General features: G+C 44.7%; 1 protein-coding gene across 2 annotated transcripts in view; it reads left to right on the top strand.

Annotated features, from left to right (window-relative positions):
- DNAJC1 (DnaJ heat shock protein family (Hsp40) member C1) overlaps positions 1-17167 on the top strand; it is a 50180-nt gene extending 33013 nt beyond the window's left edge. Inside the window, exons 11-14 of one of the 2 annotated variants that reach the window (XM_085876683.1) lie at positions 4998-5117; positions 6635-6683; positions 13681-14204; positions 15642-17167. In XM_085876683.1, the coding sequence (XP_085732809.1) occupies positions 4998-5117; positions 6635-6683; positions 13681-14204; positions 15642-15680 (732 nt within the window). In that variant the 3' untranslated portion in view covers positions 15681-17167. Of the gene's footprint in view, positions 1-4997; positions 5118-6634; positions 6684-13680; positions 14205-15637 lie in introns of both variants that reach the window. The other variant, XM_085876682.1, reaches the window with a different exon arrangement.
- Positions 17168-27651: the final 10484 nt, after the last annotated feature.

Here is a 27651-nt window from a genome sequence, read left to right as displayed (position 1 = left end):
CCAAAATCCCTGCTCTAGTCTGTGCAAACCTGGTTAAGAACTACAGGAAACATCTGATCTCTGTAATTGCAAACAAAGGTTTCTGTACCAAATATTAAGTTCTGTTTTTCTGATGTATCAAATACTTATTTCATGCAATAAAATGCAAATTAATTATTTAAAAATCATACGATGCGATTTTCAGGATTTTTGTTTTAGATTCCATCTTTCACAGTTGAAGTGTACCTGTGATAAAAATTACAGACCTCTCCGTGCTTTGCAAGTGGGAAAACCTGCAAAATCAGCAGTGTGTCAAATACTTGTTCTCCCCACTGTATATATACATATATAAAGACCCACCCCCACATCTCTCACCTGTGACTGGAGGGAATAGCCAATCGGCTCTCACCAAATCAACTAAACCCAGGTGGCTCGGATGATATAAATGATTGACCCCTCCCACACTCCTCAAGCCAAAGTTGCTGCATAAAGCAACCTGAGAAAACCTACGCAAGGTAAGCGCTATGCTGTTTCGAACCCTTCCCAGAGTTCCTAAACAACTATAAAGACATTCACACATAGTACACACATGACGATCCCAATGCTACACAAGCGATGAAACTGGTCCGGTAGCTGAGGGTGTGTAGCCACCTCGCCTCGCCTGAATATAATCCCAGCCACCTGGGTTTAGTCGATTCGGTGAGAGCCGATTGGCTCTTCCCTCCATTCACAGGTGAGAGATGTGGGTGGGTCTTTCTTTATATATTGACTACTTTTGACATTTGCACGTGGTACATGCTTGGGAGCCTTGTTATGAATTTCTGTCTGCGCCATCACTGATCATTCACCAATAAGTAATGAAACCTGTCCAGTAGCTGAGGGGGTGTGAAGCATTGGGATTCTCATGTGTGTACGATGTGAGAACATCTTTATAGTTGAACTCAAGGAAGGGTTCGAAACAGCATAGCGCATACCTTGTGTAGGTTTTCTTGGGTTCCTTTATGCAGCTTCTTGAGCTGGAAGAGTGTGGGAGGGGTCAATTGTTTGCATATATTGTCGGACACCGCTAATCACGGTGGATATGTTACTGGAAAATGCTGCAAATGTCAAATCCGCAAATGTTGGGGCATTGTTTCAATGGGGAAAAGGGAAATAGGTTCCCAGCGGTTCATGATTCATAAGGGGGGGGGGGGAATAAAAAAATCCCATTAAAAAAAAAAAACGCGTGAATAAGCTCATGAAAAAAAAAATAATAATAAATAGATAAATACACGAAGCACAGGGTCACAAATGTAGAAGGTCGTCGCATTTCATCAACTGCAGATTTTATCAACCACAGGGTCTGTGAATATATATATATATATATATATATATATATATATATATATATATATATATATATATATATATTGTATATGGATTCGCGCCCACCGGCGTGCTGACGGCCACGTAACTCGAATCGCGGCACGTCGCCCACCGGACGGACAATCCAGTCGTGACCCTCTCGGACTAACGCCGGGAACCAGTCACGGGTGGACCTTTCGGTCTCACCGCGATCGAGCCAATCAGCCCCCGCGTGGGATAGGGTTGCTCGCCAAATTCGACCTACCTAAGTACCCACGCGGAGGGTAGACCGGGCGATCGCACCTCGCCGCAGGTCGACCGGACACGGGCCACTTAAGCGACCCGTTCCGTACTATCAGAATAACCGAGCGGTGTTATCGTCGACCTCGACGGTTCGATTAATTATCGGGCGTATTCAGCCCACTACCAACCCTTTACGTGAAGCAAGATGAGGATTCAATGGGAGAAATGACGAAGCGAAGCGGGAAACAGTTCAACACAAAGCACATTTATTCGCGGCACACGGGAAGCACACATATTCAATTCCACCAAAAGCACACAGAAAAGAAAAACACAATTCCATTTACACAAAAAGCAAATATAAAAGCGAAAACACAATGCAGAGCTAATACCGACTACCGAGCACACGGCAACACTTATACAATTCTACTTCACAGACGGCGCCGACAACACATACCCAAAACCAAGGAAAAGAATACCCTCAAGGATGAGGCGGGCCTGAGGCCGAGACCGGGTCGGGCCTACCCGTCTGGTGATGAGACGCGGAGCGGCGATGGCGCCTCAACTCCGCGGGCCTCGCGGACAGTGTCTGGTAGGGGGTGGGAAAGGGGCCCCCTTGGTCGCACTATCTCAGCGCGGGGGGAAACAGGAGGGGGTTGCTGATGCTCGGGGTATAGAGGATTTTTATTGCCCCGCGACGAGCGTCTCCACCTCGGCCAGGTCGCGCTGTCGGCCTCCTTGGGGTGCAGCTCCCTGCACGACGCGAGCACCCCCTCGTCTGCCCTCGCCGCCTCTCCACAGCTCCGTCCCCTCCGTTCCGACTCCAACGCACACGACGACCAGCTCCTTCTTGCCAACTCCACCGCCCGCGAAGTCTTGACTCTCTGTTCCCTTCCGACTCTCCTACTCTCCTGACTGACGAACACGGTCCTTTTATCAGCCCCGTAGCTTCGCCCTCTCATCTTTGACCCCCTCCCTTCGACCTTTCACCTCGCTCCCCATTGGCCCGAGAAAAAGTGGGCGTGAAGGCTTTTTGATCCATAAATTTGCATATATCGATCGCCCTGGGGGCGGGGCCAATTCGCCCCTCGCTCACCGATTGGACGGCAAAAAGTGGGCGTGTGTCGTTTTTGATCCGTTTTTTGAAGCACAAAATCCGTGATTTTGTACACGCTGTTCGGCGCGCGCCCTGCACGAGTCCAACACCGGTACCCACAGGCGGCGCAAGAACGGTGGCGATGCGACGGTTGCGAGGTGTGACGTGAAGGTCGTGGCGGTTGTGGTGAAGCGGCGTTGTGGTTGGTGGTTGATGTTGTGGTTGTGGTGGTAATCATGGCGGTTGGTCCAAAATAAAGATAGCAAAAGAAAAACGGCTATCCTGAAGAGTCGCAGCACGCATGAATGACATGTATTCCCACTAGACAACGGGTTTGGGCCTAACTACACATGTACTTACCGAGATACCTCACCTAAGGGACCTGAATGGTGGTTTGCGGATTTGGTAACCACAACAATATATACACGAGGTATTCACCCGCTTAATGAAGGTTTGTGTGTGAAGGTTCATTACAATGAATTGTTTCATTTCTTCATTTTGGACCCTGATTCCTCCTCACTCATCGGCGGTCTGTCGGCGACTGACCGCCGATGAGCGAGTCACTTAACGAAAGTCTTCATTTGTGACAACGAAGGGGCCATCTGTGTCATGGTGATTGTGCAATGTCACTTCTGTGGCGATGATAAATAAGTTCGATGTTTTTCCACCAATTAACTTTTCAATGGGGGTGGGGAGGGTTAACTTTTCACAGCGTTTCCGAATAATGAACTTATCAAAATGAAAGGGTTAAAAAAAAAAAAACACCAACTCCTCCACCACCTCCCGCCCCCGCTTTCTTGTATGGAAACTTGGACTCAAGATCATTTTGGTGTTACAACTAAATTAACTTTATGAATGTGTTGCTGTCTATTATTAGGCAAATAATATTTTAATTTCACTTGCAAATAAAAACATCGTTATACCAAGCATTTGGCTTTGCTTTGAGACCGAAAAATTATGATTCGGAAACGAAGTGTAATTTTACCAAAAGAAATAAGAAAGGAAAACGAGCTCTCGCACAACAAAGGTTCCTGTAAGGGTTATAAAGATATGCAGCCCCTTCATTTAGTGGGAGATGATATCTACATATACAGTGGGGAGAACAAGTATTTGATACACTGCCGATTTTGCAGGTTTTCCCACTTCCAAAGCACGTAGAGGTCTGTAATTTTTTTTATCATAGTTTCACTTCAACTGTGAAAGACGGAATCAAAACAAAAATCCTGAAAATCACATTGTATGATTTTTAAATAAATAATTTGCATTTTATTGCATGAAATAAGTATTTGATACATCAGAAAAACAGAACTTAATATTTGGTACAGAAACCTTTGTTTGCAATTAGAGATCAGACGTTTCCTGTAGTTATTAACCAGGTTTGCACAGACTGCAGCAGGGATTTTGGCCCACTCCTCCATACAGATCTTCTCCAGATCCTTCAGGTTTCGGGGCTGTCGCTGGGCAACACAGACTTTCAGCTCCCTCCAAAGATTTTCTATTGGGTTCAGGTCTGGAGACTGGCTCGGCCACTCCAGGACCTTGAGATGCTTCTCCCCACTGGATATATATATATATATATATATATATATATATATATATATATATATATATATATATATATATATATATATATATATATATTTATATATATATATATATATATATATATATATATATATATATATATATATATATATATATATAAATATATATATATATATATATATATATTGCACTCGCTTTCTTTGAAGAAGTACCCTTGTTTTCCATTTGTGGAGCAAAAGTGCAATGCTGGTGTACTTTGTTATGATCCATCATGTCTGAAGAACACTCACTCATGTTCTTGGTCTCGATTGTACCTTCAGGCTTTTGGGTCATGCTATTCACACAGCAAAGGTGGCAAAACGATGAGTCATGTTTGATTTGACCAATCCTGTAATAGTTAAATTTCTGGAAAGAACTCGATTTATGCTTGGTGTCATGTGTCACCTTAGTTTTTACCCTTGCCAGAGGAAGAGGGTATTGTATTTGGGTCCGTTTGTCCGTCTGTCTCTGCACAGAACGTGAGTGCGTCTATTAATCACGTACTCTGGCAATGTGATTACTTCTATTAATTGCATACTATTTGAACATGAGTACGTCTATTAATTATGTACTATTGAAATGGGAGTACATGTGTTATTTACATATCGGAACGTATTAATTACATTTATTATTTATTGCATAACACCCAAACACCACACGAAACAAGTCTTGGAGAGGGTCTGCGATCTGAATGAATTTTGAATTCCTCTTTCTGTGCAAAATGTCTGATTCGGTGATCCCGATTTGACGACAGAAAGCCGAGTGGAGTGAAGAGGACTTCTCTTATCTCGCTCGGCTCATGGCCAAGTTTCCTGGTGGCGCTCCGGGTCGCTGGGAGAAAATTGCTCTCGAGATGGGTCGACCTGTTGCAGAGGTAATACTTGAACCAGGAATCGAGGTTTAAAATTGTCTTTTTTTTTTTTTCTCCAAATATTATTTAATTTATTATAATTTAATCCAAATTTAAATTTATATTTAATTTAAATTTATAATTTAACCCAAATATTAATGAGCGATGCAAAGGATTTGCAGCTGAGATGGCAACATGAACTGCAATGGAATACCAGGAAGTAGAAATTTAGTTTAATATTTCTATTATTCGTCATCCTTTTCCAAACGTTCGCTGGACGTTTTGTACGTGGAACAGTTGTTGAGGTGCACGTAAGGATTGTACTCTTGGTGTCCAAATTGATTGATCAAGTTCAGGCTCAAAGTTGCAAACGCCATTGAGGATCTTTCTTACACCGTATTAGCTAGCTACCTGTTGCAGGAGGTGGTTGTGGGCTGAGCATATTATGCTTTCTGAAGTAGATCGGTTTTGGAAATTCCCAAATTTTTCCATTCTCTCAACTCTACCATTGGATTCCAACAGGATTCCAGAGTCGGAGTGGATTCTCGGGTGGATGTCTGAGAGATAAAGCTGCGGTGCATCGTTTGGGAATGTTAACATCTCTGCCCTTGATTTCGCAGATGATGCAGTCATCTTTGCAGAGACTTTAGATATCCTTTTGGGGGCCCTCGAGGTGCTGAATGAGGAGTCTGAGCCGCTGGGATTATGGGTTTCCTGGGTCAAAACTAAGATTCAGGCTTTCAATGACATCTTGGATGCTGCTGTCCTGTCTGTGCCTGTTTGTGATGAGGATGTTCAGGTTGTGGAGAGATTCACTTACCTTGGTAGTGATATTCATGTCTTTGCCGGTTGTGAGTCAGAGGTCAATAGACATCTGGGTCAGTTCTGGGGAGTCATGGATTCACTGGATCATGGGGTGTGGTGCTGCCGGTACCTGTGCGGGACGACGAAAGTCCGAGTCTTACGGTCCTTGGTGCTTCCAGTCTTGCTTTATGGATGCGAGACTTGGACTCTGACCAAGGATCTGAGACGGAGACTTAATTCCTCTGGTACCAGGTCTCTTCGGAGAATCCTTGGCTATCGCTTGTCGGACTTTGTGTCCAACGAGCTGTTGCTGAGAGAGACTCAAATGAGATTTGTCAGCTGCGGCTGTATGGACACGTGGCTCGTTTTCCTGATGCTGATCCTGTTCACCAGATTCTCTCAACGAGGAAGCCTCGTGAGTGGAGGAGGCCAATGGGCCAACACGTGCTTCATGGTTGCAGCAGGTTAATCGGCATCTCAAGGAGATGGGGATGGGCCAGGCATCTGCCTGGGGGATTGCCAGACGGAGGCCCCTGGAGTACCGGCAGTGACGTGCTGCTCTGGCACATTCTCCCATACCTGACCTGACCTGACCTCTTAACACATTCATCCTGTTGAATTTGTTCATGAGGATTTGTATTTGTGAAATTGGCTTTGCTTAGTTTTTACCCTTGCCAGTCGTTTTCTGACTCTCTTACAAAACCCACCTTTGTTGTGACGTTGACTTCTTGCCGCAGGTCACGAGCAAGGCGAAGCAGGTGAAGGAGGCTGTGTCGGCTTGCGCAGGTTGGTCCGATGCTCTTCGATGTATTTTTCCACCTTTGTTCGGTTGAAGACTGGATTCATTTTCACATTCGTGAATGTTATAAGAGCAGAACAGCTGCCGTTAACAAAAGTTTAAACCGTCACGATGTAAAACTTTACAAGTGAGGAGTTGGATTCATGCTAGTTTGTCGAGATGCCTTGGCTGTTTTGCTTCCTACTTCAAACCTCCAAGGCCGATTCATGGATTCTGAAAGCAAAAGGAATTAGAAATTTAAATCAGAACGATTAATTTCATTTATTTATTCTAACATGTTTGAGGTCCCTTGTAACATCAATATCAAAGAGGTAACACTTGCACACCAATTGTCGTGTTCCTCCCAATCCACCTATTTTATCACTGTTCCTTTTTAATGGCTGTCAAGGCTTTGAGAAAAGCTTGATTTAAGTCATTAGAAGCAGGGAGGAGAGTACAGACAGACAATTGTAAAGTGCTTACATTGGAGACCGTATCTGCAAGAGTAATAACCCGTGCATGCCGATCAGAATGGGAGATACCATGCGATGGTGAGCAGTTAACTGTCTTGAAGATCTGAATGGAAGAGCATGAAGGCAGAGAATGGGATAAGTTCCACACAGACTATGCTATTTTAACGAATTTACTGGCTGCTTTGATGATTCTTCAATGTCATTGACAACTCTGTGAAAGTCAACGTATCAATGCAATTAAGAGGAATCTTTGTGGAATATAGAAATTTATTTTCTACATTTCATGGACTGCAGCAACCTTCTCTCCAGGCCTATGGAAGAAAAGAAAAAAAATCGTTACTCAACTACCTGAAATGTGTCTTCCCATTCTCTCACTCTGTCCCCTCCAGAAGGACTGGTTTTCGAACCCCAGTCAGCTCTGGTCAACCCCTGAAAGAGATTCAGGTCCATTGAGCTCCTTGGCCTTTCAATGTGTCACAACCTGAGTAAACCATATTGCCAAACTGGTTTATTGGACTGGCAGGGTAGCTTAGAGGTATGCACACCCGTTTCCGAACTGTCGAGCCTGGGTTTGAATCCCTACCCTGCTACAAACCGTCATCCTGGTGTTTCACAGGCAGGGCGATTCTTCAATGTGTGTGCTGTCCCTTGGATGGATGTTAAACTTGGCATCCCGTCTGCCAACATGAGTTGGTTGGTGGAACATCCCATGGCGTACCTTGTGAAGAGTAAGCGAGCTGTCACTGGTACCCTGAACAAATTACAAATTCCTGCTCACACAAGGGCAAATAGGGGTTAAGCAATTGGTTCATGTCTGTCCATAAACGTCAGTTTCTGATCGAGCAACAAGTTGATTTAACTTAACTTGATGAATGTTATTATTGCACACTCGGGGTTCAAGGCTCACCATGACAGCAAGTGCTCAGGTCCCTCTCGAACGACTGGTCCTGAGGCCGCCGGGCACAGTTAACTCAGCACACCAACAAGTTGCTGGCAACCACGAACACCAATTGGCACAGCCATCTGGGCAGGGTTGCACTACTTCGCATGATGCCGAGTCAAGTAGGGTCACACGTCCTTGATGCGTACCTGCGTGAAACTTACCGTATCAGGTGCAGCCGAGCAAACTTGCCAAGTATGCACCGGCTAATAAAAGATTGTTGGGGTAGAACTTCCTGGCTAAGCTAATGTGTGACCATGCTGGACCGACGAAGGAAAAGACGAAATGGGCTCGGCTCATTCATTACAAAAACGATTTCTTAAAAGCGAGGGCGAGGAAAATTGTATGGCACAGTAAAGGGTTTATTCACAATTATGTACAGCAGGGTGAAAGCAAGGAATTTGTTGGTGCAGCAAAATAAATGCAAATATGTACAAAAAGAAAGAGTACACAGAGCAGAATTAACCCGAGATAAACTTGTACAATCCTCTTATGCGTCACATAACAGGTGCCATCACACACACACACACCCGATGAAGCTCGAGAGTTCAGAAAGAGAAGCGATTAAGGTGTCGGCGACCTCGTTGTACCTGGCATGGTCGACAGAACACGCAACCCAATCGCTTAAGGAGGGGGGGGGGGAGAAAACTCGGGCATCTACGGTGCGTGAGTGGGAGGTGCAAAAATGTGGTGCAGCGTGATGCAAGAGGAAATGTGAGGGGTGAATCGGTAATGCTCTTCTGGTGGACACGACAAACATGGAGAAAAAGTTGCGTGAGAAATTGCTTAACGGAGCACGTGTTAGTCTGTTTGTGTAATGAGTATCGGCTGTGTTTCGCAGCTGAAGCAGAGCGCCGATGACCCAGCAATGACCCTGGATACCGTCCACTCGCCTTGCTCGTCTTTGCGCTGCACTCTCAGCACGGATGACGATCAGCTCAGCAAAGGCTCTGGACAAAGGACGAAAGAGACAGACCGACCGACCCGTTTGCTCTCTTTTTATAGAGCCTGGAGTGGAGAAGGAGCCACAAAGTGGATCAAAAGACCCTGTAGGCGTTTCCATGCATCCCCATTGGTGCATCGTTGTCACACTGAGCCGTAGCCACGCCCTGCCAGGCTCCAGAGCCGAACATGGCTTCAGTTACTCTCTAGTCTGGCCATGTGACAGAGCTCCATAATTTACATTGGCCAAGGGTTTTTGGGAGCACACTCTCGCCATGAACCTGCACCAGAGATGCCAACTTTTGGAAATCAGAATTAGGGAGGATTTGCAACCGACACCAAATAATGTGCGCAGAGCGCTCGACCCTTGCGGCGGGGTCCAGGGCCCGCCTTAGGGCCCTGGAAGCTCTGGGGTTCTAGACGCTCTCTAGTGCCCTCTGAGCCCTATTTTGGAGCATTTAACATGTTAAGAATTCCCACTTTTTGAACAAAAAAAGGGGAAAATTGTGCACTTTTTAATGTTACATGTATGTTAATATTAGTAAGTTAGGGGACAATCAAAGATTAACAAAAAGCACAAAAGAAGCAATATTTTCTTACCTTACTGGCTGGTACTACTGCTGCTTGCTTTTTCCATGGCAGCTTTGCTGAGTGACAGCTGTGTGGCTCTTTTAGCCCTTCTGATTATGTCTTTGCTGTATTCTCTCTGGTAGCAAGGGGTGCTATGAGCTAGTTTTTCAATTAAGAGAGCTTCCAGGGTTTTGACACTCAAATTGGGACGAAATTCAGTATGATTCTTCCGTACAAGACTGAGTGCCCGCTCACATGATGCGTTCGAATGAGGAATGACCAAGATTCCCTTCATCACTTTGCTCAAATTAGGATACTTCTTGGCACCAGTGCAGGGATCTGTGAGCTGTGAAATCCGATGCCACTGCTCATCCACTCTCACTGTCTCAGTAGCAATTGTAGCTATGGAGGCGTCTGCCTGGTAGTGAGCGAATTCACTCTCAAGACTGTCTATGTCACTATCACCGCCACTGAACAGACAGGGGAATTTCTTGATGAAAAACTCCACACAGTCAAACCCCACTTCTTGGTGTAGCTTAACATCCAGCACCTGAGCATGCTTGGCTAATTCATCATCTAGCGGCCAGGTTTTGAAGATGTAATTGCAGGCTTTCACATAATATGAGCGAACTGCGCTGAAGAAACCTTGGATGTCTGACTCACTCAGAGTGAAGGTGGATTTCTTGAGACTCCTTTGTTCCCTTATACACAGTTTGGCATCGTTCCCAATCATGAGGTCCTCATCATTCTTCTGATGATTTCTGTCAGAGAAGGGTACATTTACCAGAGCAACCGATGACACCGATGGTTTCAAAAACCGTACGAAGATATCTTTCAGAAGACCATTCAATTCTCCGTGCAGGAGATGAATACAGGGTTCGTCTCTTTGGAGCAGAAGATTCCCCTTCTCAAAAAGCTTGTTAGCATATCGAAGGAAGAAACAATAGAGTTTTGTTTGTGGAGACAAGAACATCCTGTTGACACGTTTTTCTCTAGATTCCTGCACAGTGTTTGAGGAAGATGCGCTTTTAGTTGTAGAACTCGTAGTACACTTAGCCGCAGGGCGATCACACTTGCGTTTACTGCCAGCAGAAGAGGTCAGACTCGTAGTACCAGATCCAATTTTACGTTTGAGGAGAGAGCTTGAGGTAGGTGCAGCCAAGGAAGAAGACCTCTGATTCGAAGGTTTTGCTGAGCTTCTATCAAGTGATTTGGCAAAAGCAGAACTTAACTTGGGTCCTTCTTTGCCTGTAGATGGGACTATCACAGTCTTTCTCGACTCTGAAGGGATCTGCTTTGTGGATGAACGTGATGAAGGGCCGGTGATGCTACCTGCTCTCAGCATTGGTTTTGGTGCTGTCCCTGCTGTCTTCTTCGCAGCAGATACTGCAGTGGTAGTGGTGAATGCTGCTCCACTAGTGCTTGATCCTGCAGTGCCAGTACTGGCAGTAGATACAGTGCCGTCCTTTTTGCTCGTTGTTAGAGTCTTGGCTACAGTTGGTTGCATTTTTCTTCGTACTTCTTCTTTGAAGAAGAGGTGAAGTGGCTCCCACTGTTCAATCAGCCTGTCTAGGCACTGACAAAGGGACAGCCACCTTGTTGCGACATGCTTCAGAATCTTGTGTGTCGGGGCATCACAGAGTTCTTGCAGTGCTTTCACTCCTTTGACGCGTTTACTACTTTTGTCCAAGTAGTAGTAAATATCGATGAGAAAGTCATCTAATTCAATGGGTAAGGCCTGAGCCGCCTTCTTGGCCGTATTGTGCATCATATGGCAAAGGCATCCCATGATGTAGCACTCTGGATTTTGTTTGTGGATATAAGCAGCGACTCCTTTGTGCTTGCCCACCATGACAGAGGCATTATCAGCACAAAAGGAAACACAATTTCCCCACGGAATTTTCCTGTCACTGAACTCATGATCAAGCAGTTTGAAAATGTTTTCTCCAGTGGAATCTTGTTTGCACGCAGGGAAACTTAGCAAACCTTGCTTCACAATCCCAGCACTGTTGTCATAGTACGAAATCAGGACAGGATATAGCTGGGCCTCACCACTGTCATTGCTACCGTCTGTAGCTAGGCTAAATGGAGCTAGTCTAGCAATATCGGCAATAGATGAAGCAGTACCATTTGACAACTCACCAATTATTGCTGAAGTTTTTGTTCTTGCACATCCATACTTTGAAGCAACTTTTGAATCTGAAAACATCTTTTGAAATAGAGGTCCAGCATGATCTGAGACTGATATGGGCAAGTTATGTTCCACAATAAATCCACTAAAGAGAAGTTCTGCTCGGGTAACATCCTCTTCCTCGCTTGTCCCTTGTTTGGTGAAATAATTCAGAAGTGTACCGGTACTCGTGCTCGAAGATCTCTCCTTTGCAATGTCTGTGTGCCGTTTGCTTCCAACGTGCTTCCGAATATCATCGCGACCTCCGTGCTCAACTGAAATATCAACGCTGCATAATGTACAATACGCATGATGAATTCCTCTTTCAGACTTTCGAATACACGGGTATTGGAGACTGTATTCGGTCTTGTACTTCTGAGACCATTTCTTGGTCTTCGTAAGCTTCTTTTCTCCCATTTCGTAATCAACATCGAGGGCTTGAAGCATCGGTAACTTCGAAGTCGATGTTCCACAGCTGCAGCGCGACTCGTAGAACTCTAGCGGCTGTTAAACACCGCACGGTGGTCGCGACCGCCGGGCTAGTACGGGGCCCAGCTGCATGCAGTGAGCGTATCGCATGCATATACACTGTGCATACATACCGCATGCACTGTATTGCACACATACCGCATGCACTAAATCTCAGTGCATGATCGCATAAGCGAGATCCAGACCCAATGTTTCGCTGCTCCTCATTTGAATTTGCAATTTTTTACGTACAATTTGGTAGCAGCGAACGTTATGGAGTTACCACATGCTATACGTAGCAGACGATGCTTTTCATTCAATTCTCATACTAGTACATTCTGATTAGTGAACAGTGCAAAAATATCAAAATTTCGGGAGGATAAGGATAGTGATCGTAAGGGCGGGAGTTTGGGTGAATTTTCGGAAGCCTCCCGATGAAATCGGGAGGGTTGGCATCTGTGCTGCACTGAACTCCGTTTAAGCGTTGTTATCGAGCAGAACACCAGGGTCACCCAGACGTCATTGAACGAGCCCCAACGCAAATTTTTGCTTCAAGTTACACGCAGAGGTGCCCCGGCTTGAATGAGGTACTCCTTCATTCCCCCGGCATTTCAGAGACGTGGTGAGCGTCCAGGGAGCTAAATGTGGTGGGGGTGGTTTATAGCGGTTGTGAAGTAGAGGAAGCGTTGTGGCGTTTGGGGTGAAGGCGTCGAAGCGTTGGGAGTGGTTGAGGTGATTGTGGTGAAGAAGTTGGGCGTAGGTTGTTGTGGGGATTTTTAGAAGGTGTTTGTAGTGATCATGGTGAGCGTTGTAGCATCGTGGTGATGGTCTGAGGTAAGGCGTTGGTTTATGGCACCTTCTTTACACTTTCAACACAAATACCTTGTTTACACTTTCACAGCCCAGCCAATGATGCAACCTGCAGTCACGTGCCGCATACGCAAGAAGAACCTCTCTGCAGCGATAAGTTCATTCAGAGCCCATTGCAGTGTATAAGTCCTTCATCAGAAACGTGATGGTGTATGGGTTCTCAATCTGGGAGGGTGCAGCCGCTTCCTATCTTGCTTCCTTGGAGAGATCAGAATCAGGATACCTCTGTGTTTCCCCCCTCTTCTCTCATCTGTGGAACTGACTCCTTGAGTCTGTCTCATGCCCGTCACTATATTTCAAGACGACTGCCATTCCTCACCTCATGGTTTCTCCTATACCCACCACTGTTTTCTTCGACTCTTGCTGACCCCTCCCTCCCTTTGGATTCTAACTCATTTCCTCATGTGTGGTCTTTGTCTCCCTGTTCCCCTCTGATCCTCTGTCAGTATGAGAACCTGTTGCTTTCTGTCATCTAAGTATTGTATGAGCTTAGATTTCACACGATATGCAAAATGCTTTTAATTAATACCATCTTTATCCTCTTGTACTCCTGAAATACTTGTGTGTTGCAGCCTCACGGTTGGTAAAGTTCAAAGAACTGAGGGCTGTTGGAGTCATCGGTCCAGTGGTCGAGGGTCACAGCACTGTACCTGACCACATCATGACCCAAAGAGATGACTGCTCAACAGACTCATGCGTCAACAAGGGTGTCGTTCAAGACAAGATCACGGAACAGGCCCAAACGACAGAGTGTGGCCTTGAGCCTGAACAAGGAACAGACGATTGGTCACAGAACTTCCACGGTGATGGACAGCAAAAGGGTGCCCGCCAACGTGGCAGAAGGCAACGGGATTTTGACGGACAACACGAGGACTACGACATTGCGGAAGCTGTCATCAATGAAAGGAGAAAAGGACAGAGAAGTGATGCGGACGAGCAAAAAGAACAAGGTACTGGGAAAGGCCAGAATGCTGCTCATGAGGATGCTTGGACCCAAAATCAACAGAAACTGCTGGAGTTGGCTCTGGGACAGTTTCCACGTGGAACACTGGAGAGATGGGACAAAATTTCCAAATGTGTTCCAGGGAAGAGCAAGGTGAGTCATTATCACCGAAACTCACCTGTGCGGTCGGTTCTTCAAACGTTTATATTTCCTCCTTCGTAGTCCAAAAAAAAATTGATAAAGAAGACATTCCCTTGTGTAAGTGCAACTCAGCTCAGGCTAAGAGTTTGTTGATATTACGAGAGTTGCTTCACCGTCCAAAGTGTGACCAAGAACCATTTTTGATTCGTCATTCGAGATGATGCTTTTGGTCCTGGTGGTCGTCGCTTTGAACGGCACCTTTACCGGGTTGCGATCATGGTAGTGGACGTACCCCATCACGTTTGTGTATCAAACCTTGCTGGCAAGTGAGGTGTATTGTGAAGAATATCTGCTGGCACGGTAAATTAGGACAATCCATTTCATATCCCAAACAAATTGCTTCAATTATACTGAAACACAAAAGAAACTTACCACTTGTTTGAAATGTAATAAAATTATAACAGCTCAAAATAAAACAAACCAACAATTGCTAATTGAAACATTGGCATTTTATTGATGACATGTCAAGTTTTTGACAAAGATACACCATCTCATAAGTTTGTTCTACAGTTCAGAACAGCACAGGGTGCAATGTCAGTCCCCTTTCAATAGCGTGTGTGGCCACCATTGTTTTGGATACAGGCAGTGCATCGTCGGAGCATACTGCCTACCAGTCTTTGGATGGATTGCTGCTGGATTCTGTCCCACTCAGTCCTCAATGTCTGAAGCCATCTGACTTAGGACCATCTGCCTGTCCTGCCTTGCAGTGGTGACTCTTGGCCTCCCTGATCAAGGTCTGCCATCTGCAGAGTTGTGGAGGTGTCTGTCCACCAGGGCTGATATCGTCTGGTGTGAACAGCCAAGGCGACGTGCCACCTCACGGTAGCTCAATCCGCCTTGCAGTATGCCCAAGGCACACTGCCGTTGATCCCTTGACAATCGTGGCATGTTGATTGAAATGCCCATTTTGCACTGGCCTTTTTAAAGCCAATATCAAGACATCACGTGCAGCTCATTAAAATCATCCTGTACCCCTTGGCTAATCAATGACAGTCAAAACAGCTGTTCAACAGCTGTGCTATGAAGTGACCATTGAAGGTTCAAGTGACCATCCGTGACCGTTTTGTCTGACAGTGAGGACACTTGTCCACAAATAAGTTCACACATTTACTACACGCAGTGTTATTGTTGATATTTGAAGGTTTAAAAGGTGGTAAGTTTCTTTTGCGTTTCAGTATACATTGAGAATTGTTCCATAGATAGGTTTCTATGCCAAGTGCTGCCAGGTCATCACATTTATAGTTAGACCACAGTTCTTTCGACCAAAATTACATCTTGGAAGCTATTTGAAATTATGGGGAATTCAAAAATCAAATCTCAGTTGGTGTTACCTTTTTTAACACGAAGTGATACATTTTTTTCAATGTTCATTCATTCTTGCACAGGAAGACTGCGTACAGCGTTACAAGGTGTTGGTGGAGCTTGTGAAGAGGAAGCAACAGCAATGACAATGTCAGGTTCAGCTCACAGCGAAGATGTTGAACTTTGCGGAGATCCCAAACCAGATCCACACCCTAGTGAGCGGTTGTGCAGCGCGGTTGAATGCAAATCCCAGATTGTTCAAACGGGGAAGGGACTTGAAATTTGTTTGGGACGTGGGTAATTCGCCTATTCTTCAGAAATGGCACCATGGGACATTTAACGTATAGCAACGACCTTCCGACGCACACGGTGATGGATTGCCCTGCAAGCAAAACACCAAGGTGACATTTATAACTCGGTCGAGATTTAAGGTTAGCGAGTGCACGTCCCATGTAAACTATTCTGCCAGTTCTTGTTGGGGGTCCTGACTGTGCTAAATTCCTTCTACTGTAATCGGAAATGTTGACTGTAAAAGCAAGCCAGGGAGAGCTCGTTAAAGCTTTGGCAGAGTTGTTGCAAGATGGAGTTTTCATCAACTACGTTCTCTGATGTGTACCAACAACCGAGAGGTCTGCTCCGGACCAGGCTTTGCAGAACGTGAGGCAGCCATCTCCACCTTCACCCCTGGAGTATCCTCTTATTTATTTGTGAAACTTATTCACGAAACGGGATGATTCCTGGTTGCAAAGGGCTTTGCGCCGTGACTCTCTTCATGAAATCGCATGAATAAATTTTCGTTTTTGCACATCAATTGTAACCCTGGTTGATGGTATCTGAATGAAAACACTACCGATAGGACTTTCAAAAGGAAGTCCTCAATCGGTGTTTCATTGGATGAAACTCTGTGGTTGGGGTGGAGGAGTAAAATTAAACCGGCGAAGATCAACTTGATAGTTTCGTCATGATGCAGCTACTTGTGCTTTTGTAAGTGTCCACCAACTCTGCTCCTTAGGGTGGTGGGTTTGGGATCCTCGGATCCTGAGTTCAAATCCCTCTTGGCTCTTGAATTAATACCAGGTGGGGTTGACTCTATCTGTCATCCTTCTGAGGTTGGCAAAATGAGTGCCAGCTGGCTGGTATCCTGCGTTGGAGTGGCAACCCATCTGGGATTGTGCCCAATAGCCTGGGAGATTGCTTCGGCAGCACCAACTCTGCGCAGAGGATGGTCCCGATGGATGGATGGATGAACTCTGTTCTCATCACAATTTAAAACCGTTTTTACCACATATTGAATTACCCACACAGCAACAGCACCCTTGTCTCTTAATTTGTACAACTCACAAGAACTGGAGTTTGACTATTGCACGAACGGTATCGTCGCATGACGTTGGTGATGCTGTACCCATCTTGTGCACACACAGGAGGATACATTTGAATTGCTTCTTCCTTATGTGTATGTTTTATAAAAACAACCAAATCATGCTTTTCATGGGGGAAGAGGATGTCGAGAATGAATTCACCTCTAAAAGCATTATCGGTGATGCTCAAAGCAATTTTTAGATCCGTTCACGAGTAATTTCTCTCCGCATTAAAGGTACAAATGCTTTGCTGTACTTGTGGATTTTTTAATTTTATTTTATTTTCCATGAGTGACAGGGTACCAGTGACCCAATAAATATACAGGGTCAGAAATTTCCAGTCAATATTGAAGAGGGTCAATGTTACTTGTGCTTTGGACATTATGGGAGGTATAAGGTTGTAGTTCATGAACTGGTCATCATTTGCGTTACAGGGTCAAAATATTCAATTTTTCAGTTTTTTCTGTTGATAGACATCACCAAGCAACATGCACTTGTGTGAAATTTTTTTTTTAGCAAAAAACACTAATTAACGGCGAATATGGTATTTTTAATTATGAACTTTAATGGATAATACATTACATGGAAAACACATTTTTGCATTTATCTCACATTCACCCTTTGAGTAAATTGGATGTGGATCAGTTATCCTTTGGCCGTTTTGGACAATTCAAGTGCCAAATTAATCCTGAGAATCTGCTAGATACATAACTATGTAAAGATATTTTCGAGATCTCTTTTAGGAGTTTGTACATATTGGTCAGGGTTTGCTGAATAATATCGAGTTGAATAATCAATTTTGCATCATGCAACAGCAAGTTCCAAGTGTTGCTCACCGAAAAAATAACAAAATAGATTAGATAAAAGCTTATTGATTGAAACAAATTCAGTTTATTCCAAATTTGACTCACCACATCTGCCGCCTCCACCTGTTTACTCCACCCCTGACATCACTTATTTGCCTGTTACACAAAAACTATTGCATATTTTTTATTTCTGTTTTTTCCACATTAAACTAGACAAAATTACCTTTCTTCTCATACTAAGATATCTAGATATCTGTGGTTTTCTGGTCTGTAGTCAAAGTGGAAAGTGGATGTTTTGAAAAACATGTAACAACTCTGCCTTTTTCGGGTGACCAGTTCATGAACTACGACCATAATGCACCATTCCTTCTAATCGAATTTAGTTTCAGCACCGCATTGTGGTTAAACCGCTTATTCAGACATGAATATGGAAACTGAGAGATGACCTTGAACATGATATTAACCCACACAATGAGGGCAAAGTGGGGTCAAGCAATTTGTTCACTGTCCACATACATCAGTCTATGATTGAGAACTACCCAATTCGTGGTGGGGAGAGAGGAGGAAGGAGGGGTGTGGGAGAGGAGTGAGGAAGGAGGAGGGGTGTGGGAGAGGAGTGAGGAAGGAGGAGGGGGGGAGAGAGTGAGGTGGGGGTGTGGAAAGAGAAGGCAGTGTGAGGGTAGGATCTCTCCAGATATAACCACCATCTTGATATGTCAAGGGAAGACAGTGTGAGGGGAAGATCTGTCTGAACATAAACACCATCCGGACGACATGGGTATACTAAAGGGGTGGAGGAGGGAGGAGGTAGGGAGATCAAGGAGTGTTTGTGGAACGACGAGGGGTGGGGAAGGCAAGGGAGTGGAAATAAGTGAGGGGAGGGACCGTGTAGAGATAACCACCATTCAGATATGTGTGGAGACAGAAAGAAAGAGTGGTGTGGCAGGATGCTGCACTGTATTAGGGGGTGGAGCTTGGATGGGAGAAAGAGAGAGGGGTGGGGTAGGGGAGTTAGCAGAGAGAATATATTATGCTTTATGAACACACACACACACAATCATCGTGTGAAAGGTAGAAAAAAAAATTGGCTCTGTAATTGAGAAAATACGGCGAACAGCTCAGAAATCGGGTGTTATCAAATGTGTTTTGCTTTGAAACTCACAAAGAGAAACCAAATAACCTTTGTAAAGCACACTGAGTCATATAAAATAACCAATTGCTTTATAAACAGTTACGAGGACAAAGGAAAACGTGATCGCTTGTATGCTGCTGAGGTTAAGTTAAAACTTTCAAGATGAGGGATAAATCCTTGCCACCACGGCACCCGTTACCAAGCATGCAGGCACACACACACACACACACACACACACACACACACACACACACACACACACACACACACACACACACACACACACACACACACACACACACACACACACACACACACGGAACCCCGAAAGTACAGATCCAAATACACGCATATATGTACCTCTGCCGACTGTACATCCTGATCGGGACAAGAATTGTACCGCTCTCAACTGTAGGCCGCTCGGCAAGCAGCTTAAAGGTCCCCTGACATGAAAAATAAACTTGTTATTTATATATTAACTTGACCTTCCTCGTGAAGAAATCACCGATGTTTTTTTTTTTTTTAATCAAAAATGGGATAATTAAGCAATATTTCGATCATTTCTGGAGCCTTTCACAACGTGCTATGCCCTGCCCCTAAAAAAATGACCAGCGAATCGCAGAATGACGTCACATACAGTAACTCACACAGAGTGGATTGACTCGAGAGTCGAGATGTCGCGCGCCTTATAAAGTACGTACAAATGCATTTTGCACATGTTCGTGCAATCTCTGTGATCGTCTTCATTCCAGTGATTGCTTCGCAAAAGTTTTTAATAGTTTTAGCCGTACTTTCGAAAATGCCTGCAAGATGTATCGTAGCAGGATGCAGCAATACAAGCAAAGACGGTGTAAGCCTTCATGTATTCCCGAAAGATGGTAATCGTCGGAGAATATGGACATCTAAAGTGAAGCTGACGAGGGGAAACTGGAAAGGCCCCAGCGACACGAGCGTCATTTGCAGCGCCCACTTCGAAGACAATGACTTTGAGCACGGGTTCTATTCATCCCTCTATTCATCCCAACCCCTCATTCCTCACACACAGAGACAAGAAATTCTGCTTCTGAGCCGTGTATGCACAACAATCACGAGGCAATTATTTATCCCTTTACTACCTTGTGGTAGTCGTGTACAAATCCAATACATGTATGCACAATAAAGGGCTATACCATGTACACAAAATATAAAATATGACTGTTGAACCTTTCCATTAAAAAAAATAAAAATAAAGGGACATACAAGTAAAATACTAAAGATTAATATTGCATCATTTCAAGACGCAAGGAGATAATTTTTTAATCAAACAATGTGAAAAACCTGCACCCACATTTTTCAGCTTATTGAATTGTTCGTTGAAATCAACCTGCTGGGATAGGTACGATTCCACATACATGCAAGCCAGGTATGGCTGCACTCGACATACATGGGTTTATTCTAAAGTGAAGGTACTGCTTCCATTGGCTTGCTATTCATTAACAATTAGCTAAAATGCTGGCACAACTATGAAAGACAAATTTATCTGTCCTATTACATGGCCTCAGAGCCTCGGGACTCTTACGCATCGACTTATACATTGTGTGCATGCTAATACAAGTTACTTGTCAACTCTAGAGTCTAGACTAGTCCGATAAATCCGTCGTCCGTCCAACTCGGCCGATAAATCTGACGTGCTGTAGCTTTTATTTTTCATTCTCTTTTCTTCATTGTTTTCTACTGGCGCTAAATGACGACAGTAGGAACAAAATAAATAAAAATGCAACAGAACGTCAGATTTATCTGACTACTCTAGACAATTGTGTCGCAAGGTGTGTTCTGCACACAAGTTTTCATCGTATCCGGACAGCGAGGTTGCTTCGTTTTATGCGCGGAGAGATATGGCCGATGACATGCGCTGGCCTTGTTTGTGATTAATTCGCCGCGGAGAAACATGCCCGCTGTGCTGGTCACATCACCTCACTAAAATATTTCTGATATCGAGCAGTATGCAAGTCGAATTTACATTATTGAATTACGAATAGGATTTAGTCTCACCAGTTGTTATTTCCGAGTCTTCCTTCGATGTCCTCCTGATCATCATGACCTCTGGGAATTTCATCGCCATTTTCCTCTGCTTGTCCTGCTTCGGGCTCGAACTGCTAAGGCCGTATTCCATTTCCAGCTGCCTGAACTTCACCTCCCGCGACTACGTTATCCGACAATTCTCCATGTAATTCAGACCAAAATCCTTCATTTCTCTCACGCTCACTGTTGCTACCAGACAAATCAAAGTCCATGTCATCCATTATTCAAAACCAAATGTTCGATTTTTTTAAAGCAGAAATGAACGAAGCGATTGAGTCGACCAATCGAATGTGGAAACACACAGGAAGACAATAGAATCACATAGACCACCAACCAGAGTAATTAACATGCAGCCTTTGTCATCCTGTATGTGACGTCATGTTGGTTACGCCCCTTTCAGTAGAATTTTTAGGGGTGTTCCCGAAGAGGTTTGTTTTTTTAATATTACATTTTATAGAATGAGTATTGTGAAAAAAACATTGTCAGATCTGAAATCACAATGAAAAACTCCTCCAGGACATATATAAATGAAATTTATGTACTTTGGCATGTCAGGGGACCTTTAAGCACTCCAGCAAGCACTCCACATGGTTAAGGACAGCTGGCTTGGCAAGCACTATGTCCGAATTCGACAAATGAACGCTTTTTTTTAGTTGTCAGAACAGCTGCTACAGTTCCAAAACACAGGGATGGTACCTCCAATCTCCAAAGGTTTCAGAACGATCGGTTGAGCGGTTTGGGCTGCAAGTGAATGGACAGACAAACAAACTAACGGAACAGATCAACATACTTGGCATAAAAAAAAAATTCACCAAATAGCAAACAGAGGTGAAAACATATCATCCATCCACCTTAGGTGGCGGAGGTAACTAGAATGGCATTTGTTAGTGCTGACCAGTTCACATTTTGTATCCCACTGATAGGCCGGACCTGCATCCGGACAGAACCAAAATCGAATCGGCTTGTTTGTCCTCGTCACCAACTCAACTCGACCACCAAGTTTTGCCATAATCCTTCACAACCTTTTGAGATATTGTTTTGGCCCAATCTCCCAATGTTGGAGAACCACTCAAAATATTCTATAGTATGTGGATCCGATCCGGATCTTCACCAAAATCTTATCAATTCATCATGGTCATGCACCCAACCTATCCACCAGGGTTTGTCAAAAACCGTCCACAACATTTTGGTGAAAACAAACTCAGTCCACTTGAGGTGGATGAGGTTATATAATTGCTTCGTTTTGAAATACATATTACAGAGGATGAATGTCCATCATCATCACGAGCTGGTGGAAGCTCTGAGCAGACAGAGCCCAAGCGAATGGACATGGGTTTTAATCGTCCCAACTCCGAGCGAAATTGTGTTCAGTACATCCGACTACACGGAAGGTTAAACAGAGTAGATCAAACAACAGGTCCATTTTGTCTGAGGGCTATTGGAGTCATCAACCTCAACCTCAAGTTCTCTCGTCCCTTTATCTCAGGAAGTTTTGGACAAAAAACATTACCTCTTCATAGGTAGCATTTTCGTGCCCATGCCATCCTCATGGATGTGTTGCCATGAGGGCATGAAGAATCAAATGACAAAATGTGCACTTGCATCACCTGTAGATCAAACCAGGTAGGGAAGGACAGGCAGATTACTCAGTATCTTTTGTATCCAATGATGAGGCTCGTACGAGAGCTAACAAACGGAACGTGTAACAAAAGGAGCATGAGACAAGAGGGGTGGGAGAGGGAAGCGCAAAACAGTGGGGAATAGACACATTAGGAGATCTGTGGAAGGGAGAGGGAAGTGCAAAACAGTGGGGAATAGAGACATTAGGAGATCTGTGGAAGGGAGAGGGATGGGGTGGGCAACAGTGTATACAAGGTAATACTACAGGGACTTTCAGAAAGGAAAGCAGGGAATTTGAAGGAGATGCGTTTTGGAATGGATTCACGGGGGTAGGAAATATCATTGTTTTGGATGGGGGAAGATAAGAGATGGTGGTGAACAGCTGCTTGAAGACCTGAAGGGAAGAGTGGGATTGAAGAGAATGTGGGAGTTTGTTCCAAAGGTGGGGAAAAAAGAGGAATGAAAGAGTGAAGGTGAGCAGTGATTCTTGATTTTGGTAGTTTTACCAGAAGGACGGTTATTGGAGGACCTTGAGCGTCCTGCAGAAATATGGGGGAGGGGGGGCATGCCAGAGAAAGCAGGGGGGGCGAAGCCAGAGAGGAGACGGAAGAAGACAGAGTCCACCGACCTACCTGTGGTGAGGGAGTGAGAGGCCCAAAGACTGAGCCTCATCGCAGGAGATACCAATGATACCTTGGTTTCCACAGTGTGAAGCCCAGAGAGGTGGGAGCACCAGCTCAGAGGGGAGAGCAGTACTCCATCAGGCTGCAGACGAAAGCTTTGTATGTTGTCAGAAGCTCAGGTGGCCTGAGGAAGGACTTTGCACGACAGAGGATTCCCAGTTGGCAATCTGCTTTGGAGGCCAGGTTGGAAATGTGGCTTTCCCAGGAAAGATCATGGCAGATTGTGAAATCCAGAAACTTCAACGAAAGGACTTCTTCCAGAAGATTGTTGAGAAAGTGGATGGGAGTGGGGGGGGGGGGTTCCAAATGGTCCTTTCTGAGAGACATAGTGAGAGTGAGAGATTTGTCCGGATTGAAAGACATGTTCTACGTGTTGGACCAGTTTGTGATTTTACCCAGATCTGCAGTGAGCGACGAAGCTGCTGCTTGCCGGTCTGAGGGATGACAGATGGTACGGCAGAGGGTGGAGTCATCAGCAAAGAGGTAAAGAGGATTTTTCAGAGTCGGAGAGATCATTGATGAAAACCAGAAAAAGAACAGGACCCAGAATTCTGTCTTGAGGAACTCCAGCCTGGACAGGAAGAGGGGATGATGGAACTCCATTTAGGAAGAGGGAGGGGAGGAGGTTTTGGGTGCAGGGGAGGGGGATGGCTGTATGAGGAGGAGAAAAGGCTCAGTGGTGATGGATTGAGGTACAGTGGGGAGTAATAAAAGAGGAGGCAGAGAGAGGTTGAAGATTGGAAGAGGTGGAAGAGAGAGGGTGGGGGGAAGGAGGCAGCTTTGTGGATGTGAGGGGGGGGCAGGGGCACTTTGGGAAGGGGGAAGATTGGAGGGAGAAGGGTGAAGCGGTAGTTTTTGAGAAAGGTGAGAGGGAAGCTTGGAGGGGGAAAGAGTGTGAAGGTTTCTTTGAGTGGGAGGGGTGAGAAGGAGGGGAGATGATGAGAGCAGGCACGGCCAAGGTGCAGGAGGGTGATGGGAGAGGGAAAGGATGAAACTTGGTTGAGGTATGGTGAAGAAGGGAGTGGGCAGGGGGAGGTACAAGATTTGAGGAGTTGGGAAGAGGGGGAGGTGTGATGAAAGGAAGGAAGGAGCATGTTTGTGGTGATGAGTGTTCTGATTGAGAGCGTGAGATATCCGTTTGGTGAGAATGGAGCCCACAGATGTTAGAACACCACACACTTTGGAACAACAGAGGACGAGATGATACTGAAGACAGTGAAGAGGTGGACAAGAGCGGAGGTAGGATGAGGGGTTAGGAGGAGATAGATTTAAGGAGGTGGGGTGAATTGAGAAGAAGAAGAAGAAGAATAGTGAATTACAACAATACCGAGAACCACACGTGTGAAAGAGGAAGTTGGAACATTTTAAGAAAACGTTTTTTAATTTTTTGATAAAGATAACGTAAGATTGAGGAAAGGAAAGTTTGAAGAGAAATTCTGAAGGTGTCTGGTGAACGTGAGTCTGCCAAAATGGATGGTGGTCCGGCAGAAGGAGGAGGAAGAAGAGTCAGTACAGGAAGTCGTGGAGTGTCACGTGAGAGAAAAGGGTTTTTTTATTTATTTTTTTAACACGTGAAACAGAGGCGATAGTTGTTCGGGTTAGGAGGGTGGAGGGAAAAGTGGAGACAATATAAACTGATGGTAATTAAGAGAAAATACAATAAACACGATCAAGCACACAAACGGGAAGAAGGGAAGGCCTCAAGGAAACCCGATGTGAAAAGAGGACGAAAACTCAGCAATGAGCTCAGGTTTGAACACAAGACCGAACTAGAAACGCACAGTAAACACAGAGACCACAAAATGGCAGGAAAAATGCAACAAAACGATCGGAAAACTTATCTTCGAGAAAGTCGGCAGAGACCCTGAAGAGGAACCGGCACCGTCCCTCAAGAACCGGAACCGGAAGCGCCACCGGCACAGTCCCTCAAGAACCGGAACCGGAAGCGCCACCGGCACAGTCCCACAAGAACCGGAAGCGCCACCGGCACAGTCCCACAAGAACCGGAACCGGAAGGCTCAAGGTTTATTTGTATTTAAATGTCAGGTAACTGTTTTGTATTTATTTATACGTATGTGCACTTCAATATAAACTGTCATTAATCAAAAAGGCTTCGGCACGACAGAGTGATGAAAAATTGAACTTATTTTTCAAAATTTTCCAATTTTTGTGTTTGCCGAAAAACACTCCCTGGCGCACACTCACAAACATCTGAAAGTTTGTTTGTTCAATCTTCTCTGAGAAAAATGGCGACACAAACACACAATCGGCTCTCTTGTAGTACAGATAAGCCGTGCCAAGCTTTTGAAGACCGTTCTGAACACAGGTGATGAGTCACGGTATGATTTATTCAACACCAGCAGGGCTACCTGGCGGTGCCCCCGAGGAGTGGTGTGGGGAAACCCGGCACTGCCTGGCTGGGTGAGCTTTTCCTGGCGGTAGTTTCAGGACATGTTGAACATTGAAAACCGATGGAGTTATTCATGGTGGATGGAGTTATTCATAACCACCTCGTGGTGGTTACCCTTTGCCAGCGGGACGGCGGTAGCAGTGCCTGACCCCATATCCCAATATACACTTTATAGCGGCCTTTGGTGGCCTCAAAACAGATGTTCAAGGCCAACCTGTGGAAGCTGAAAACCTTTCCCAGATTCTGAAATGCCTACACCCAAAATTTGTGGCCTCTCGGTGCTCCGGTTTGTTCATGAAAGAATAACGAACAAATACACAAACATACAAACACTTTCAACATATGAATAAAGATGGAAATATTTATTCATAATAATAATAATAATAATAATAATAATAATAATAATGGACATTGCATAGATATTTCCTCATTTATAACTTCAATCACTCCTGATATTTAAAAACAATTGCCTGATATCATGTTCTGGTTTTTACTTATTCGTAAACAGAGTGGAGCTGCTTGAGTGCACCATTTTCTGGGGATGCAGCTGATGAAATGCTCTGTTATCAGCACACTGGCACTCATTTTGCCATCCTCAGAAGGATGACAGGCTGAATCAATCCACCTGTTGTTAATTCAACTTGTTGACAGGGGCTTGAACTCAAAACCCTGAGATCTTAAACCAGCCACCCGAACTGTTTAACCAACACCAGGCTTACCATGTTGTGGTGACACACAAAGACTGCTGAGAGCGTTTTGGTGATTTGTAAGTTTAGTGATCACCAGGGATGCTGAATCGTTGGAAGGGCATGTGGGGTTGAATGTTGTTGAGGGGAAAATAAATAAATAAATAAATAAAACAAGCAAACATATCCTTCCCTTTTTTGATCAAGGGTGTGTGACATGTTGTAATAAGTTAAGGGGGTTAGTGTTTTCTTGTTTGCCCTTGAAATCTCACCAGTCATAGTTTGTTTTATTGTGTTATTTGAAGCTTTAATGATATACATGTGGATCCGGTCGGGCGGAGCGTGGGAGAAGCGCATCACGGCCAAGAATGGCGATGCCTGCTCCGATTGTTGCTCATACTGAATGATTTTGCCTCTTGCTTTCAATAAACCTTGTTAATGGACTTCAAGGAGTGAGACTGACTTCTAGGGACATCACAGGGTGGAAGATAAATATCTGGAGATATACAGTAAGTTGCAAATTGAAGAAGAAATCGAGGCCTCAAATGAAACATGGATCATGCTCCTCGTGATCAAAACGGGCTCCAGTCGTCGTTTCACATCAAAAAATCTTACAAAGTGATCACACCTGTAATAATATATATATATATTCCTTCTGTGGGCCAATAAATGAAGCGTCACTTCCGCTTGAGCCAGAGACGTGTGTATTGGTCGATGCTGTTACATGGTGGTCAGATAAGCGAACCAAACGCCGCTATGGAAGTCCTAAAGCCTCCCGGACCAGTGAATTTTAAGGCATTGAATGCTGCCGATGCATGGGACAAGTGGGCTGCACGATTCTCCAACTACTTCAAGGCCACTGAGCCCAAGAAAAAAAAAGACGCTGACGTGCAGGTCACCATTTTGCTTGAATTGGCGGGACCAGACTCCCTGACTATTCACAAGATGTTTACCCTTGCTGAAGGTGACAATGGGAATGATTATCAGTTGGTGCTGCGGAAGTTCACGGATTACTGCAGACCAAAGTAAAACGTTGTGTACGAGAGGTATCTTTTTTTGAAACGTGACCAGGAGGAGGGTGAGAAGATCGACCAATGGCTCATTGAATTCAGAACACAAGCAGCCATGTGCGAGTTCGGACCTCAAGAATAACTCGTGATATGAGATAAGATTGTGTTTGGTGTGCGAGATGAGAGATCTAAGAAGAGACTTCTTCGGGAAGATGAGGTCACAGTGCAAAAAGCTTTGGACATATGCCATGCCGCCGAATCAAGCAGGCAGCAGCTCGACGGCATGAAGGGTGCCAAGCAAGTCTTTTCAGTGGATAAAGAGAGGCAACAA

This window comes from Eptatretus burgeri, chromosome 4 (genome assembly GCF_056783735.1).
Source record: "Eptatretus burgeri isolate ZD-2024b chromosome 4, Ebu_testis_v1, whole genome shotgun sequence".
Classification (NCBI taxonomy): domain Eukaryota; kingdom Metazoa; phylum Chordata; class Myxini; order Myxiniformes; family Myxinidae; genus Eptatretus; species Eptatretus burgeri.
This window is presented reverse-complemented; position numbering and strand designations above follow the sequence as displayed.